Source organism: Eschrichtius robustus, chromosome 10, assembly GCF_028021215.1.
Source record: "Eschrichtius robustus isolate mEscRob2 chromosome 10, mEscRob2.pri, whole genome shotgun sequence".
In the NCBI taxonomy this organism is placed as follows: Eukaryota; Metazoa; Chordata; class Mammalia; order Artiodactyla; family Eschrichtiidae; genus Eschrichtius; species Eschrichtius robustus.
Window position 1 is genome coordinate 107,493,818 of NC_090833.1, and position 15,825 is coordinate 107,509,642.

The 15,825-nt window shown below is 49.2% G+C and overlaps 1 protein-coding gene across 2 annotated transcripts in view; it reads left to right on the top strand.

Annotated features, from left to right (window-relative positions):
* Positions 1 to 15,825, top strand: part of DPYSL2 (dihydropyrimidinase like 2) — a 112,792-nt gene that overhangs the window by 34,412 nt on the left and 62,555 nt on the right. The window contains exons 1-3 of one of the 2 annotated variants that reach the window (XM_068553684.1): positions 3,194 to 3,527; positions 6,912 to 7,000; positions 8,708 to 8,892. In XM_068553684.1, the coding sequence (XP_068409785.1) occupies positions 3,489 to 3,527; positions 6,912 to 7,000; positions 8,708 to 8,892 (313 nt within the window). In that variant the 5' untranslated portion in view covers positions 3,194 to 3,488. Of the gene's footprint in view, positions 1 to 3,193; positions 3,528 to 6,911; positions 7,001 to 8,707; positions 8,893 to 15,825 lie in introns of those variants that run through there. The other variant, XM_068553683.1, reaches the window with a different exon arrangement.

Below are 15,825 nucleotides of genomic sequence, written 5' to 3' on the forward strand. Positions count from 1 at the left end.
AGGGAGCAGGAGAAGGGACCAGCATCCGCGGGCCTGGATTTGAGAAGGCACGCGGCCCGGAGGGCAGTGCGTGTGTTGGTGTGTGTCTGCGTGCGCCCCCCCCTGAGCCTGGGTGTGGGGTCGTGGGTACTGAGAGATGGGAGGTGAGGCTCCAGAGAGACTGTGGTCGGTCTGGTACAGCACCGGAGTAGAAGTAGAACTCACTCCTGCCGCTCATGGATCACGAGGCAAGTTCTGCCTTCCTCCGGATCACCAGGATGCTCGGGATAGAACCATCTCATTAACCCACTGTTCATCACTCCTTGCTCTTTCTGGATGCTGAGGGAGGAGTATGGGAAGTGGGGAGGCAGGGGCTCTGGGAAGGGGTCATGAATGTGGACTAGGCCAGCTTATAATGCTTTAATGTTTTAAAAATTCAGAAACATCAATGCCTGAGAATCGGTTCATATATATGGTTCAGGGACAATGATTTTTAACTTTACAGGCAATTGTCATTGAGTGTTTGTCTAAAGACAGTGTAAAAATACTGTATATTAACAAGTCAATCAATGCAGAGTGGGTGGAAAAGTCTCCCCCACGTCCTTTACTTTTCTGCATTGCATTGAGCGGTAAGTATGCTAAAAAATGCAGATTACTGACAGTTCTTTTCCTTGGTCAGCTAAAACTATTTGGAATCTTCTATGTGCCAAATACTCTTAGGCTCTACTCAGAACAGACAAATCAATTTACACCTTACATCTTTAGATATTTATGAGTGGTAATGTCAGTTATCACAGACTAGGAACCTCATATGAATGGGTATAGAAATAAGACTGATACAAATAAGACGGACATAAAAGCTCCTGGGAGCAAAATATTCAAGGGCAAACTGATCAATAACAAGGTATAGTTAAAGCTGTTATGATCAAGCAATTCAGGAGCAGGAAGATAGAACAAGAATATAAACAAATAATGTAATTAGAGGTTATTTTGTTTTAAATTAATTTGACTCATTATTTGTTTGCCAAGTAGTATTTTCCTTATGATTTAATAGGAACTCGTCCCCCGGCTGCCCTCTCCCCCCCCTCCCCCCACTGCTAGTTGGAGCCTACAGTGGGTTTTCTCGGGTAGGAGGGTACATTCTATGCTTTCTCAGACTTGTGACTTTGACCCTTTTAGGGTGACACCAATACTTGCTGACTTCAACTCACTTGGCTCTTAGCACATCACGTAGTTGGAGGGGGAAATGCTCCCTTTTAATTTTTAAGATGCACAGCTAATTGGAACTGGAATGAAATAACCAGCCGGGAAGCTTGCTGCATGCCTCACAGCCCCTTTCTGGGACTTCAGAATTTACAGGAATAGGAATGAAAGGGTGCATTTTACACCTTCTGGACAGACAAATAACCATCCGAAGTGGCCAGATGCAGAAAGACTTTGAAACATGGGCCCATAGTAGCCTCAGGATTATTTTGCATTTATCTGGCTAATCTTTGCTGATCAGGTGTGAGCCAATTAGATTCTTTTTTTTTTTTTTTCATGGTTGCCTGAAGGCCTCGATTATGTAGGGATTCTATCTATTGTTTGATCTCAAGCAGAGAAGCCCAAAGCTGTGGGCCAGCCCAGATGTTTTAGTCATTGTACCTGGCTCGGCAGCTTTCCAAAGAGATGACCTTTGGTAGATTGCTCGGGATCAACTGGTCCAGCTTTTTCCTTCTACAGGGATTCTGAAGTAAGAGCATCGGAGCAGGACTTGGACAGAGCCAAGGGGTCCCAGCCTGCTCAGTTGCTAGCCCAAGAAGAGAGGCCTTAAAAGCTGCTGTAAGTGTGTTAGGATCTCTGGCTGGGGAGTCAAGTCTCCTCCCGTGTTTTAAACTCAGATTCTGGGAGGTTCTCTCCATGACTCAGGATCCCTTGCTTTTTAGGATATAAGCTCGCCTTTTTTTCATTCCTCCTGCTTCTCCAGTTCATCTCCCGGCTTCTGGCCTCATTATGTTAAGTAGGGGCCCGCCTACAGCAATGCAAATCCTTTGGGCTCCTAGGGCGCTGCAATCCCAACAGTTTCTCCTCAACAAAACTGCAGGCAGCAGCGAAATGCACTCTCTCCACCATACCCCCAAATGGGTGCAGGTGAGCGTGACTGTTAAAGAGGAGACCCGGGCCCTAGATTGGGCCTTTTTTGGCCTCAACAGGCGGCTGCTGCTTCCCCCCCTGCCCCCAAGTTCCCTGCGACCCCAAGGCACAAAAGGACGTTTCAGGGCGGGGTTTCCATCCCCAGCAGCGGGCTACAGTCTTCCCCGGCTGCCTTCCTTCCCTACTCAGAGCAGTGAGGGCTTCGGACTTTCCTTTCCAGCTAGCTGCCAGGCCACTGATGCCCGAAGCCCGGCCTCCGGCTCCACTTCCTGTTTGCTGCCTCACCTCGGGCCCGCGCTCCTCCACCCCGGGGGAGCCCAGCCCGGCGCCGGCCGCCCGCAGGCCCGCGGCCAGCTGCCCTTCTCCGGGGCTGGGCGTGGCCGGCGCGGCGCCGCGCGGAGACTTCCCGCCCCACTCCCCTTCCCTCCGCTCGCGGCCATCTGAATTCCCCCTTCGACTCCTGGGCGGAGGCCGAGCGAGCCTTCGCGAAAGGCGACGGCGGCGGGAGGAGTACTTGGGCGCCCCTCCCGGGCGGCGCGGCGCCGGCCGGCCGTGCAGTCGCGCGCTCGCCGCCAGCAAAGCTATTGGCTCGGCGCAGTCACCCCACGCGGGCTGCAGCGGCGGCCTCCGCGGATTGGCGCGCGGGCAAGCATTCACCGGGGCGCGCGCGAACGGGTGCGTGCCGCTTGGGCCGCACCGAGGCCCGCCGCCCGGGCCGCACCGAAGCCCACCGTCGCGGGGCGCGGTTCTCCCTGGTAATGACCACCCCTCCGCTGTCCCTGCGTTGCTGATGCTGCATTTGGGGCCGCTGCCAGCCCGGGTGGCCGATGCACCAATGCAAAGAAAGGGCGCGAAAGGCGCGCTCCCCGCCCGGGCGCACGCACCGACCGCCACCCTCGGCCGCACACTGCAGCAATTCGCGCTCTCGCGCCGCACCCCTCCCCGCCTGCACTCATTTGCATATCCCACGATTGTGGCCAATCAGGGCTCGTCTATCTCGAAGCGGATGGCTTTGGCCTGAGAGGAAAGGGAGTGGCTGGCGGCGCATGCGCCGCGGTGGCCGACTTGAACCGAGGCTTTTATTGCTGTAGTTTATTTCCACCCCCTTCCCTACTGCTCTGTCTCTCTCTCTCTCTTTCTGTCTCTCTGTCTCTCTCTCTTTCTTTTTTTCCACCCTAGCTGAGGCAGTGTTGGAGGAGAGGAAGAAAGGGAGACAGAGGATTGCATTTATCTCTTAACATTCCTGAAAATTTCTATCAGCAAGACCAGCTAAGCGGCTGCACATATTTCAATCCTGCAAAAAATACCAAGTCTCTTTCCGGGCAATTTTTGTTTTAAAGCTGCCCTCTTGAAATTAATTTTTTCCCAGGAGAGAGATGTCTTATCAGGGGAAGAAAAATATTCCACGCATCACGGTGAGTTTGGTACTTGTGAAATCTGCGATCGGCCAGCAACCTTTTGTGGCACAGAACATATAAGGATTTTTTTTAAAGGAGGGGGAGGAAGAGAGACCCAACTTTTTTTTTTTTTCCTTTTTTTCCCTTGTTTCTAAAGAAGGCGATCGTGATGGGAGACGCAATCCTATAGAATTGTAAGCCATATAGTTTCTAAGGCATTAAAATAGGAGCGTGAGTGCATTAAGGTCGTTTTAGGTAGCGCGCCAGATCCGCTGTATCCTTTCATTGTCAGAGCGAGATGCTGTAGTGCTGGCCTGCGGGGTGTAAGCAAATGGATGCCAGATTGAATATGCATGGTTGAAGCTCGGATATTGTTCTCCCGGCTGCGTGCTGCGATGCTGGACTCCAGGAGCTGGATGGGGAGATGGGGAAATGGATTCTCCCTGTATCTCCCGCCCCCCCACCATAAAGGGCTTTCTGGAGGCTTCCTCCGGTTCCTCAGAAAAAGGAGCGGGTTTTAGCCCGGAGGCGTAATGACAGCAGAGGGATGCTGAAAAGGGCTGGGTGTACCGGGATCCTGTGGAAACGGGAAGGAAAAACAGGGACGCGGTGATGAGCAGAGGAGGGGGGGAGGTAGGCTTGGGCTTTTTGTTGACCGGGACCGGTTTTTGGTGGCCCTCTCGGCTTCCTCGCCCAGTGGTTTGGGGCTGGGACCCTGGCGGCTCTGGGCTCGCTTTCTTGTGTCTTTCTGCCCCTTCTGCAGCCGGGGAGGCGTCCGTGTTGGCGCATACAAAGCGGGCTGGGAGGGTGGGCGTTGGGGACAGCGCCGAGCCGGGCTCCGGGAGGTAATGGCGCTGCGCGACGCGCGGAGCAGATGGCCCGGTCTCGGCCAGACAATGATCGCAGAGGCCGGAGATGCCGGCGCAGCTCTGGGGCCTGGGGTTGTTCGTTTGTAAATCGCGAGAAGCTCCAAGCGATGACTTTGCGATGCTTAGGCGATGAACACAGGTTCTTGTTCCCGCTGCTCCCCCGCCCCCATCTTCTCCCCATCTTTTCCCGGAAAAGTCTCGCCAGTCCTATTTCTCTACATCCCCGAATGAAATCCCGGGGAGGGAGGAACGCGAGGGAAATTCATTGTTATGTAATGATGTGCAATTGCAATGGGCCGGCTGATTGCTGGGTAGAACCCAGGGCTGAGGCGGTGACCGAAAGAATCTTTGAAAAGTCCAGATGTGTTTAGGGCTGGGTTTGAGGGCGTGCTTTCGCTCTGGTTTCCTCCTTAGCCACGGGTACCCCGACTTCCACTGGATGTACAAGGGCACACCCATCCGCAGGAGAGAGATGTGGGAGCACATGCACAGGGGAAGGGGCGTGTGCTCGGGAGGATTTATAGGATGAGGGGTTCTACAGCGGGGGGTGGGTACTAGCTTTTTCTTGAGGGCCAAGGACCCAAGATCCCAAAGGGCAGAGGGCCGGGGGACCCAGCGTTATGTGTTCCTTGCACTGCAGGAAGGACTCTGGGGAGTGGGGTGGAGAGCAGATTTGCTGCAAGCCTCAAGTACTCTGCTGTCTTCGTGAATGAAAAAGGCAGTTTCGTTTTGACAGTGTGGGGAGAAAAAAATTTAAAAAGCAAACAATCAACAAGACTGCTTTTTAGAAGAGCGCCCCCTCTGCCCTTTAACAAAATCTGGTGGCATTATCATAGGACCTATAGCATGGTTTCCCTTCCTCCGTCAGCACGGCCAGCCTGTTATGTAAGATGCCACTCGAGTGAGCGGGGCTGTGATGTTTCATTTTTTTTCTCAACATGATGTTGGCTCGGGGATTCGCGTGATGGCTGGAACAGGTACTGCAGTGACTAAGGGGAACAGGTGGTGAAGGGCAGGGCTTCTCTTTGCCTCCCAGGCGATGTTTATCCCATCAGAGCTGGATTCTGGGGAAGAGGGGGAGATCATTGTAGACAGATAAGTGCACTGGATCAGGTGACCTTGGGCCAGTGGCTTAACCTCTCTGAGCCTCAGTTTCTTTATGTGTCCTTGGGACAAGAATCTAGCTCCCATCACCTCACAGATTTGATTTGAGGCTTGGGTGACATGGTTTACAGGACAGGATTTTGTAAAGGTCTTAACCTTTACCTTATATAAATGCAGGAATCGTTGCTGACTATTTATTCCCATTTGACTTTCCAAAGTCTACAGCAGGATGAAGGCCCCCACAGTGTAACAATTAAAATAATCTTAGTGTTTCTCATGATGTTAGAAAAACAATAAATACTTTCTAAACCCAGGTGTGTGTGCATTTCTGTGTAAAAGTATCTTTTTTCCTAGGTCTCTAGTAGCTTATATATATTCTTTAGAAGTTGCTGTAATTTCTTCTTGGTAGGTGCTAAATATAAAGCACTTGCTGAGAATATTATTCTTAACTGAATTTTGAGTTAACCGTTGTCAAAATGAACGCCGTTCTTTGAAGTGCTCTGCATATTAAAAAAGCAGTCATTTAAACCCAGCAGGGACTAATACAGGTGCGTGTCCATTGAACACAGAATTTTAGCATAACATTCCATCAACAGCATTTGGGATAGAGATGAATCATAAGGTAACATTTCTGTTACATTCTTGGCCCTTATATGCTGCTTGTCATATATTTTTTGTACCAATTAAAGTATCAGTATGTTTACAGTCAGTAATGGTGTTAGATTTTAGAACTTGCCATCTCACCTACTTTATTCTAAAACTACTTTTTTCTTAACAGCTTCATAGTTAAAATGGTGCATGTTTGAAGTGTTTTTTCCCCCTCTTTGCTACAATTGCTGTGGTTTACCTCGAAGATAAATGCAAATATAAAGAACATACTGAATTGAAACCTTGCTATGGATGAACCAAGTGTGTTTGTGTATAGTATCCCATGACAACAGACTTTTGGTTAAATTTTCCCGGCACAAATCTCACCAAGAATCTACTTCCGTTACATGTGGGTGTATTTTTTTTTTTTTTTAAATGAAGTTTAGCCTAAAGCCATTTAAAGCGATTGCCTTCTTTACCTGAAATCGTTTTACTGATCTTTAAAGGAAGATTGTTAGGCTTTTTTTTTCATTCTTTCTCTTTTGTGCTTGTAGGTCTAATGGAAATAGATAGTTGTTGTCTCTGTTGTGTTTTTTTTCTTTTTCTTTTTCTTTTTTTTCTCTAGGATAAGCTTTGAGCTTTGCCAGTATGTTCTGACTCATCAAGTGATGAGTAGATTGCCAAATACAGATTCACCTTTGTCACTGAGTCTTTCCAAAATTGACTCATTTTGATCATCACTTTTGAGCAGTGAAAATGTGGTCTTAGCTCATTTATCTTACTACCAACTGTTTCTCATGGATCAGTTACGAATTGTGACCTTACTACTTCTTTGTTTCAGAGTGATCGGCTTCTGATCAAAGGAGGTAAAATCGTTAATGATGACCAGTCATTCTATGCAGACATATACATGGAAGATGGGTTGATCAAGTAAGTGTAACTCATTATTGCCACAAATTTGGGTACCTTGCAGTGTTCCTAAGCATTAGCTACAATTCACACCCGTAGTATCAAGCTGTAGTGATTTAGAGACTAACTCAGTATCTGTTTAAGCCTAGTTTGATTGGTGGTAATGAGTGAGTTTGAAAACTCAGATTTAGGGAATTCAAAGCCACAATTAAATGCACACCCATTTCCTTACGTGTTATGTAATTGACTATTTTTAACCGAGGTGACACAACATCTTCTTGTTGCCACATACTCAGGTTATGATCCATTGACTATATTAAAGGTTTTACTAGAATGTACTTGTGTGGGGTGGATAGGACAATCAAAGGACACAAACGTGAAGTACAGCCTTTTCTATCATGATAGCACATCTGCCTTCTTAATCAAGAATCTAAGTTGTTGGGGGCAATGGACACCAAATTAATTACTTAAGTCACAGAGACAAATTACTGCCTCATTCCGAGGGAATTTTAGGTTTCATTTTTTAAGTGGCAACTAACACAAATAGGACTGCCCTTTTGTTTATTGTGTATTGTGTTTCAAAGGAGAAAACAACAAAGCAGTTACTGAATTAGGGTATTTTTGGGTCCTAGAGGGTTAAGTGAGCTGAGAACATCTCAATATCCTCGTGCCCTTCCGACTGGGACAGCTCAGAGGGCTCTGAAGAAATAGCACATCTGTTTAAAGACAAACACTGCCGCAAATGACATCTTTTAAATAAGCAGCATTTATCAAGGGCTAGCAGCAAACCAGTCCAGAGGAGTGGAAAATTGTAGTGGACGTGTCTGTTGCCTGGAAACTCACACCCTGATTTATGATCCTAAAAGAGGTTTTAACATTTCCACATTTAATGTTTTCTCCACGTGTGTTTGCTTGTGACAGTCTCAGCTCCGGGCTCTAAAATACCACGACTTTCATGTTCCATTTTCCCCCAAGTGGAAAGCAGCATGATCTGGTCTGTAACACTCTGGCCTAGGAGTGAACAAGCCTGTGTGCTATTTTTAGTCATCACTAATTTGTTTTAGAACTTTACCAACTCCCCCTTGATTACTTTTTCCTTTTCAAAAAACTGGCATAAAGATGTAGCAGAGATATTTTTTAAAAATTGGAAATGAATCCTTGTTACCCAACTTAATGAATATTAATTTTGCCGCCTTTGTTATCTGAGTTGCTGATCACACGCTTCCATATTTTTAAATAGTTGCAATCATAGTGTTTACTTATTATTATTATCTTTACTTTGTTCTGTTCTGTTCCCTTCCCTTCTACTCCTCATTTCTCTTAGCTGGAAAGGATATGGTGAAAATAAATGTTTGTAAAGTGCAACCAGGTCTGGAGAAAACTGTTATAGGATAATTAACTCAACTGAGTGTGTTGTAAGGAAAGTATAGTGATATTTTATGTAAATATCTCAGGGCTTTGTTATCATTTGATCCTATGGGTTTTCTGGTAACTAAGCCTCTTTGATTGGCCTCTGATGCCTTATTTAGATTTTGTTTTCTAGTATGCTCTGCATTGCCTCTTGAGGGTAGGGAGTGAGGGGTGCACAGATTATGAATGATAACAATAATCTGAAGAGTCCTTAGAACATAGGGAGGGGTTGTTTATGGCTTGGTGAAAATGTCTGTCAGATCCCATTTGATTTAGGACATTTCTTTACAATCATTATCACCCACCCTGTTTATTTAGGCAAATAGGAGAAAACCTGATTGTGCCAGGAGGGGTGAAGACCATTGAAGCCCATTCCAGAATGGTGATCCCTGGAGGGATCGATGTCCATACCCGCTTCCAGATGCCCGATCAGGGGATGACCTCTGCTGATGACTTCTTTCAAGGCACCAAGGCAGCCCTGGCTGGGGGAACCACCATGATCAGTAAGACAGCTTACAAAGAATAATCTTAGGGCTTGGGAACCATTATCGTTTGAAAATGAGTCTGTGTTGTTTGAGTCTTTCCTTTTAAAGGTTGCGGAGCTAAGCAGTGGACGGATCTACCACGTAAGGGGGTGAGGGTGGGCCAGCCTTACTTAGTCTCATTTTCTGTCCAGCTCTGAGGTTCTCCAGTTGAACTTGAGAATACGCTTCTAGAGAATTTTGGTAGGATAAAAGAGTGGCTTTTTGCTTTCTCTTCTTGAGAACTTTTGTCTTCCTTAACCTGAAAATGTGATTTGATTGTGGTCACGTTGAAAACACAGCATTTGGAGTAATCTTCAAAGCTATTAGTTTTGAGCCTTTGCTCCTAACTATTTGATTTTGACTTTTAAAGAATTCCTGAGTGTGTATCTTCTTGGAATGAGGCTGGGGTACAGCAAATGAACTGTTGAACCAGGAACGTCAATTCCACTGATAGGAAAATCAAATGGAGGGATTACTTCCTGGCCTGGGTTTGACATAAATGGAATTGGGCAGTCCTGCTTGGAGAAGCACCCACAGATATCAGTTGTTTAGATATGAAAACTGCTGCTGTGAACAGCTGGGTGCCCTGTAAATATCGCTCAGTTGGATTTATGCTTTTCATTCGGCTAAATCTAAAGTATATTTCCTAACAAATGTGAAGAGTTTGCTTGTGAATGGTCAGTTTCCAGCATGCCTGTCGATTGTCCCTTTGGCAAATATCATTTTGAGTTTGAGGAGGTAGGCAAGTTGCACAGTGGCCCACCAGACACATTTTTTTAAAAAATTTTTATTTTTTTATTGAAGTGTAGTCGATTTACAATGTTGTGTTAGTTTCAGGTGTACAGCAAAGTGATTCAGTTATATATCTATATGTATCCATTCTTTTTCATATCCTTTTCCATTATGGTTTATTACAGGATATTGAATATAGTTCCCTGTGCTATACAGTAGGACCTTGTTGTTTATCTATTTTATATATAGTAGTGCATATCTGTTAATCCCAAACTGCTAATTTATCCCTTCTCCCCTTTCCCCTTTGGTAACCATAAGTTTGTTTCTATGTCTGTGAGTCTGTTTCTGTTTTGCAAATAAGTTTATTTGTATCATTTTTTTTTTTTTGGTTCCACATATAAGTGACATCATATGATATTTACCTTTCTCTGTCCGACTTCACTTAGCACGATGATCTCTAGGTCCATCCATGTTGCTGCAATTGGCACTATTTCATTTTTTTTTGAAAGATTTTATCCAAGAGTGAAAGTCAATATACAGTCTGTCTTAAAAGCTTATGGTTCAGTTCAGAAGAGGGTCCAAGTGGAAAGAACTTAGCTCTTTCTGCTTTAGAAAAAAACCTGTCTTGCTGGTTACTTTTCAGAATGATGCTCTCTTTACGTGTAACTTCAGGGTCTGTTTCTGAGCTTCCTCTTGTCTGCCCTACCACCCAGAAGAACATTCCTATCCCATTCTAGTTCGAGCTCTTCGACTTTTTAAATCACACACTCACCTCCCTGTGTCCTTTCTGGTCTTCGGGGTGTCATCACTGATCAGAAAGGGCATCCAAGGTTAAGCCTCACTGTTGCTGCCTCTTTCTTGCCGCCCGTATTACCTTCTAACCTAGAGGGCGCTGTTCTTGGTGGGGGCGGTGTTGGCATCTGCACACCCCTTGGGACTCTGGCCTAGTGTTGACGCCTGCTGTTTTGTCGGTGGCATCTGTCAGGACTCCCTGGCGCCAGTGGGCATTTCCGCCCCTCCTCCAGGGCCAGCCGTGGAGCCACACTGGAGCTTGGAGAAGCACAGATGGCCTGCGTGTCAGCCTAGAAGACCAAGTCAAGGTTATAATCGGCCTCAGTTTGGAGTCCCTGTGGCGGCCCTGTAGGCCTGTGCCTTGGTCACAGTGTGTTAATAAGTCACAAATAATATTTCCTAAGGGAGCGATCAGTGACATCTATCATTGGGCTGAGGGGCAGCCCTCCGAGGTGGAAATACCCCCAACCAGGGCACTAACTTGCTGTGTGACCTTGGGCGAGTCACCTCGCTTTTTTGGGCTGCTCATCTGCACAGTGAAGGATTTGCACTAGATGACCCTGGATGCCCTTTCCAGCGCCCACGTTTGGCGATTCACTGCGCTCAGAGACAGGGTTTGCCTCTAATCAGATGCACTTCGCGCCACAATGCATCAAAGCCCTGCTTTCTCTCCGACTTACTTGAAAGGCCCCATCCTGCATTCTCGAATGTGCGTTTTCACTCCTCAACACTTGACCGGTTCTTTGGCCCCTCTCCTGCTTCTTGTCCCTTTCTGCCTTCCCTCCCCCTCCCGCCACCACCGTCACATGTGGGCACATCCCTTCCTGCTGACACCCGGACATTCCCTTTGGCCTTCTTTCTCAGCGGTTGTGGGTATCTTTCCCTTCCTGCCAGGTGGGTTCCTTGTGTGCAGGGACCAGGGATGTCTCCACAAGTCCTGCACCTGTACCGAGGGCCCAGAATAGGCAGCGGATGACCTTATGGCAGCTCGGAACGAAGGAGGAGGGAGAAATCAGACTGCCTGCCCCTCTCAGTTGAGCAGAACGCAAGCGTATTTTAATGCAGGGGTGGTGATGCAGTCAAAGAGGAGGACGATTTAAGGAGCAGATCTCAAAGGACGAAAGTAATCAGAGGTAGTGGCGATGTGGTCACAGTTGTCACACCCCAAACTCCACTGCTTGTGTATCCTGAGAAAAATATTTACTCCTGCAAATGCTCACCTGTGGTTACTGACCTCTATAGAATTCCCACTGCCTGCCCTTCCCTCAGGAGATAACGTGGCAATAATACAGATGAGGAAATCAGGGTTCTTTTTTCTGCTTGCCAGTCATGCGTTCTGCATTGCTTTAAGTGAGTCCGCGGCTGGAGCCTGCTTTATAGTGGGAGCCTTCCAAAGAGGCATAGCTAGCTTAGTGGGTCGGGACCTGTGACCTGCTGCTTCAGTGAGATTGTAGCTTCTTTAATGAGCATTGAGGCCAGAACTAAGTATTTCGGGCACTCCGAAGGGATTCAAGTGAAAACTTACAGAAACAAAAGCCATTGAAGGAAATTGGCACCATACCCCCGGCAGCCCCTCCCTCCCAGCTTTCTGAGTTGCTCCAAGACATGTCACCTGATGTGTCTTCACCTGCCGCTTGCTGTGTGTTTCCCAGGTCACGGGACCTGGAGGCTCCATTTCGATCTGAAATGGCCCAGCCTGTGGTGGAAAATGCAGCTGAATATTCCCAGTTTGGAAACGGGGGTGACACGTCAGCAGCAGAAAATAATATTATTGCCATCACACAGAGCCTCCCATTGAGAAATGTACAATGAGATCTTTGTAAGGGGCCGTCCGTGTGGGGCAGAGGGAATGTCCTTTGCCCTTCCCATCCAGTGACGCGTGGGCAGAGGCTCTAGACATGCTCCCTGTAGGCGGCATCCAGACCAGCTGAGGGGTCACGGAAGCGGCAGGGGTGCTGCTTGGAGAAAGCGCTGCTGGCGTCCCGGGGACTTTATGATCATCAGAGTTGTTGAGACCCCAGCGTCTCCAGGAAGCAGGCAGGAACAGTTACTTCCATTTCACAGAGGGGAAGCCAGAGGGCAGGGCACTCACCCCGCGCATCAGCGCAGGTGGCAGGTATGGAGCGCACACCTGCAACTGACTCCACCACCTGCCAGCAGTGTGACCTTTGCTTTAAGCCTCGGTCGCCTCACCTGCAAAACGGGGAAAGTTGTTACAGAGATCGACAGTGGAGGCATCAGAATAGTACCTGGCCCGCAGTTATCACTCAGCCGTGGTGGTTATTATCGTTCCATCTCACATCAGGTACCAGCAACCGCCCATCTCCATAGAGGCCCCCTCTGGATCTCAACTCTCTCAACAGAGGCAGAGAAAAGAGGCTCCAGCTGTAGGATCTGACCCGAACTTTTGCTGGGAGCAGGGGTCCTCCAAGCAAGGTCAGCAGACTGGGTACCCTGGTGTTACTTGGGGTAACGCCTCCTAAAACATTCAGCTTCCTGGGCCCACCCAGCCCCTTGAAGTGGAGAGTCTGCTGATGGGACCTGTGAATCTGTACTTGAATCTGGTGATTGTCAGGTGCACCTGGGGAGCTGTTGGAAAGTCTGAATCTTGGGGGTCCTTGCCAGATCTACAGACTCTAGATCGCTAAGGATCGGAAACCACTGCTCAGCGAAGAGAGCCTGAATGTTTCTGCTAACCTGAACTCAGGGCTTTCCCTAGGGGTGTGGAACCCCCAGCACAACACACCCAAGGGGGCTTCTTCCCCGCCCTGAAGCTGCTGTACAGCAGAGACCAGGACGGGACTTGAGCACAGACAAGGCGAGGACAGCCAGCTGCCTCAGGGCTGGAAGGGGCTGTCTCTCCTGAACTCTGGACTTGTCACTTACCTGCTGGATGTGGCTCCCAGAGGTACCCTGATTCCCACACCCAGCCATCCCCAGTCAGACTCACCCTCTTCTCTCCATCTCCTGCTGCTACCCCAGCGCCCAGCCCTGGAGAGGGCTGCCCTCAGGGTCATGCTGGCTCAAACCCACGGTCACCTTGTGCCGAATCAAGTTAATTCTGTCTCTGTGTTATCTCTTGGCGTGTTATCTCTTCCTTTGCCGATCCAGACCTTTTTCGTCTCTACTGGATTTTGGCCCCAGCTTCTGAGGGTCTCACTGCCCTGATCCCTACCTCTGCAGCCCATACATCACCTCGCCGCCTGGGCTCTTCTTGTGGACCGATCATGCTACCTCCATCCTCTGAAGCCCTCAGCGACCCCCTCTGGCTCTGAGAATGCAGCCCAAGTGGCAGAACCCAATCCTGCTGCCCCAGCCAAGACTCACATTGTCAGTTACCCCAGCCAGGGATGCCCTTCCCTTCTTTCCTTTGCCTCTGGAAATCTTCGTTACCCTTCAAGGGCTAGCTTAGGTGTTACCTCCGTCCCGAAGCCCGCATGCAGCCCCCTCTGCCGTAATCTACCACTTAGTCTGTGCGCCTCGGCCAACAGTGGGTTTTCATGGCCTGGCCCTCGGGACATTCATCCTGTGTTACAGTTTGATCAAGGCTCCTCTGCCTCTTTCTGTTAATGTTCCCTGCCCAGCAGTGTCTCACTCCTGAGACACTCACTCCATTGATGCCTGCGGTTGAATGAATGAAGGAATGAATGATTGGATGCGTTTATATGCTCATGGGACTTGGTTTCCTGCTTCATCTGAGTGTGATGCCAGAGGACCGAAAATCCTGGGGCGGGAGGAGGGTTTACACGTCTGGTGTTAATTGCGTTCATTTCCACCGAAACAGCTGTCTCTTCAGCAGTGCCCCGTTTCTGCCGCTCCAGCCCCCTGGTCACTGCGGTCCAGCCAGCTGTGGCAACAGTTGGAGGGGGAGAGAGGCAGGAGGGGAAAGCCCAGAGCTCAAGCATCGGCCTGAGGTCACGAATGGGTATTTCTCCCTCCGTCTTTTCGGCAGGAGGTGGGGATGCTGGTCCTCCCATGAGAGAGCTCACTCTCCGAGTGCACGGGGTGGTCCCTGAGTGCCACGGTGGACTCAGCAGTCATCCCCGAAACCCCTCGGGCTTGTCCAGCTCTTCCTAGAGAGCCACGCCTGCAGAGGCAGGAGGCCTAGATCGAGGCTAGGTGACTTCCCACAGCCCCGTTGGCCGGGCCTTCCTGGGGAGACGCGTCCTCGGAGTGTCCCTGGGGCACATCCACTGCTTGTCGTTTCTTCATCCATGTGGCATTTGGGTTTGTTCCCCCACCTCTGACGGGTCCACGTGTGAACACACACACTGTAATATGAATGTGTCTGTAATCGATACTTTGATTATTCCCTTTGCATCATTCATTTGACTCGGGTTAGAAAGTGTTTACAAAAAAACCTGACCACATCAGACGAAAGTCTCGAAGTCCAGGACCCAAGCTGTCGCCACTAAATCTGCCTGTGGGCTGGCGATTAGAAAGCGACGTCATCCGATGGGCTGTGGGAGTGGGCTCTTTCTGCCTGCCTCTCCTCGCGTCTCCCCAGTCCCCACTTGGGCGAGATCACACATTTTGCCTGCGGACACGAGGGCCTTCTGCAAGCGGACGCCACAGGACGGGGCCTGCTCAGGTGTCGCCGTGCAAGTCTTGGCCACGAATGGCTGGACTGGATGAATCCGGACACTGCCTGGGGTATTTTGGGCCGATCACCTAATACCTGGTACCGAGCAGAACAGAGGAAGGGACTGAAAAAGGTGAAGCATCCTGGGAGGTAGCACCGCTCTTCCGGAAGGGCCAGCACCCTCTTTACTAGACGCTCTTCTCAGGAGGGAGGCCATTGGGTTGGGCTCCAGCCAGCCTCATGGTCCAGCTGGGTTTAGGGTCTGCCCGGCCCTTCCGGAAGCAGGGACATTTCTGTTTGGGTCCCTGGCCCTATTTCATGGACATCGTGGCAGTTATCCTAATCTACTCAGGGTGTCTTGCCTGGCTTCTGGCCCTGAGAGCTGGTGGTTACAGCTTTGGAAATCACCCCAGCCCACAGAAGGGTGGGCTTTATCTCTTAAGACGGCATCTGGGGACTTCCCTGGCGGTCTAGCAGTTAAGACTCCACTGCAGGAGGCACGGGTTCGATTCCTGGTCGGGGAGCTAAGATCCCACATGCTGTGCAGCGTGGCCAAACAGTAAAAAATAAAAAGGCATCTGCATCCTCCGTGATCTAGTTCTGACGTGGCCCGTGGGTGCTGTGTACAGAGCGTGGAGTGTCTCAGTAGTGGATGTTCCCAGAGCCTGTTCTCTGACTTTCTGTGGAGCGGGATATTCTGACAGTTGGGAATGTCTTGTCAATCCTGTTGCCCAGAGTTGCTCTTCTTCCTGAGAAGAGCGTCTAGTAAAGAGGGTGCTGGCCCTTCCGGAAGAGCGGTGCTGCCT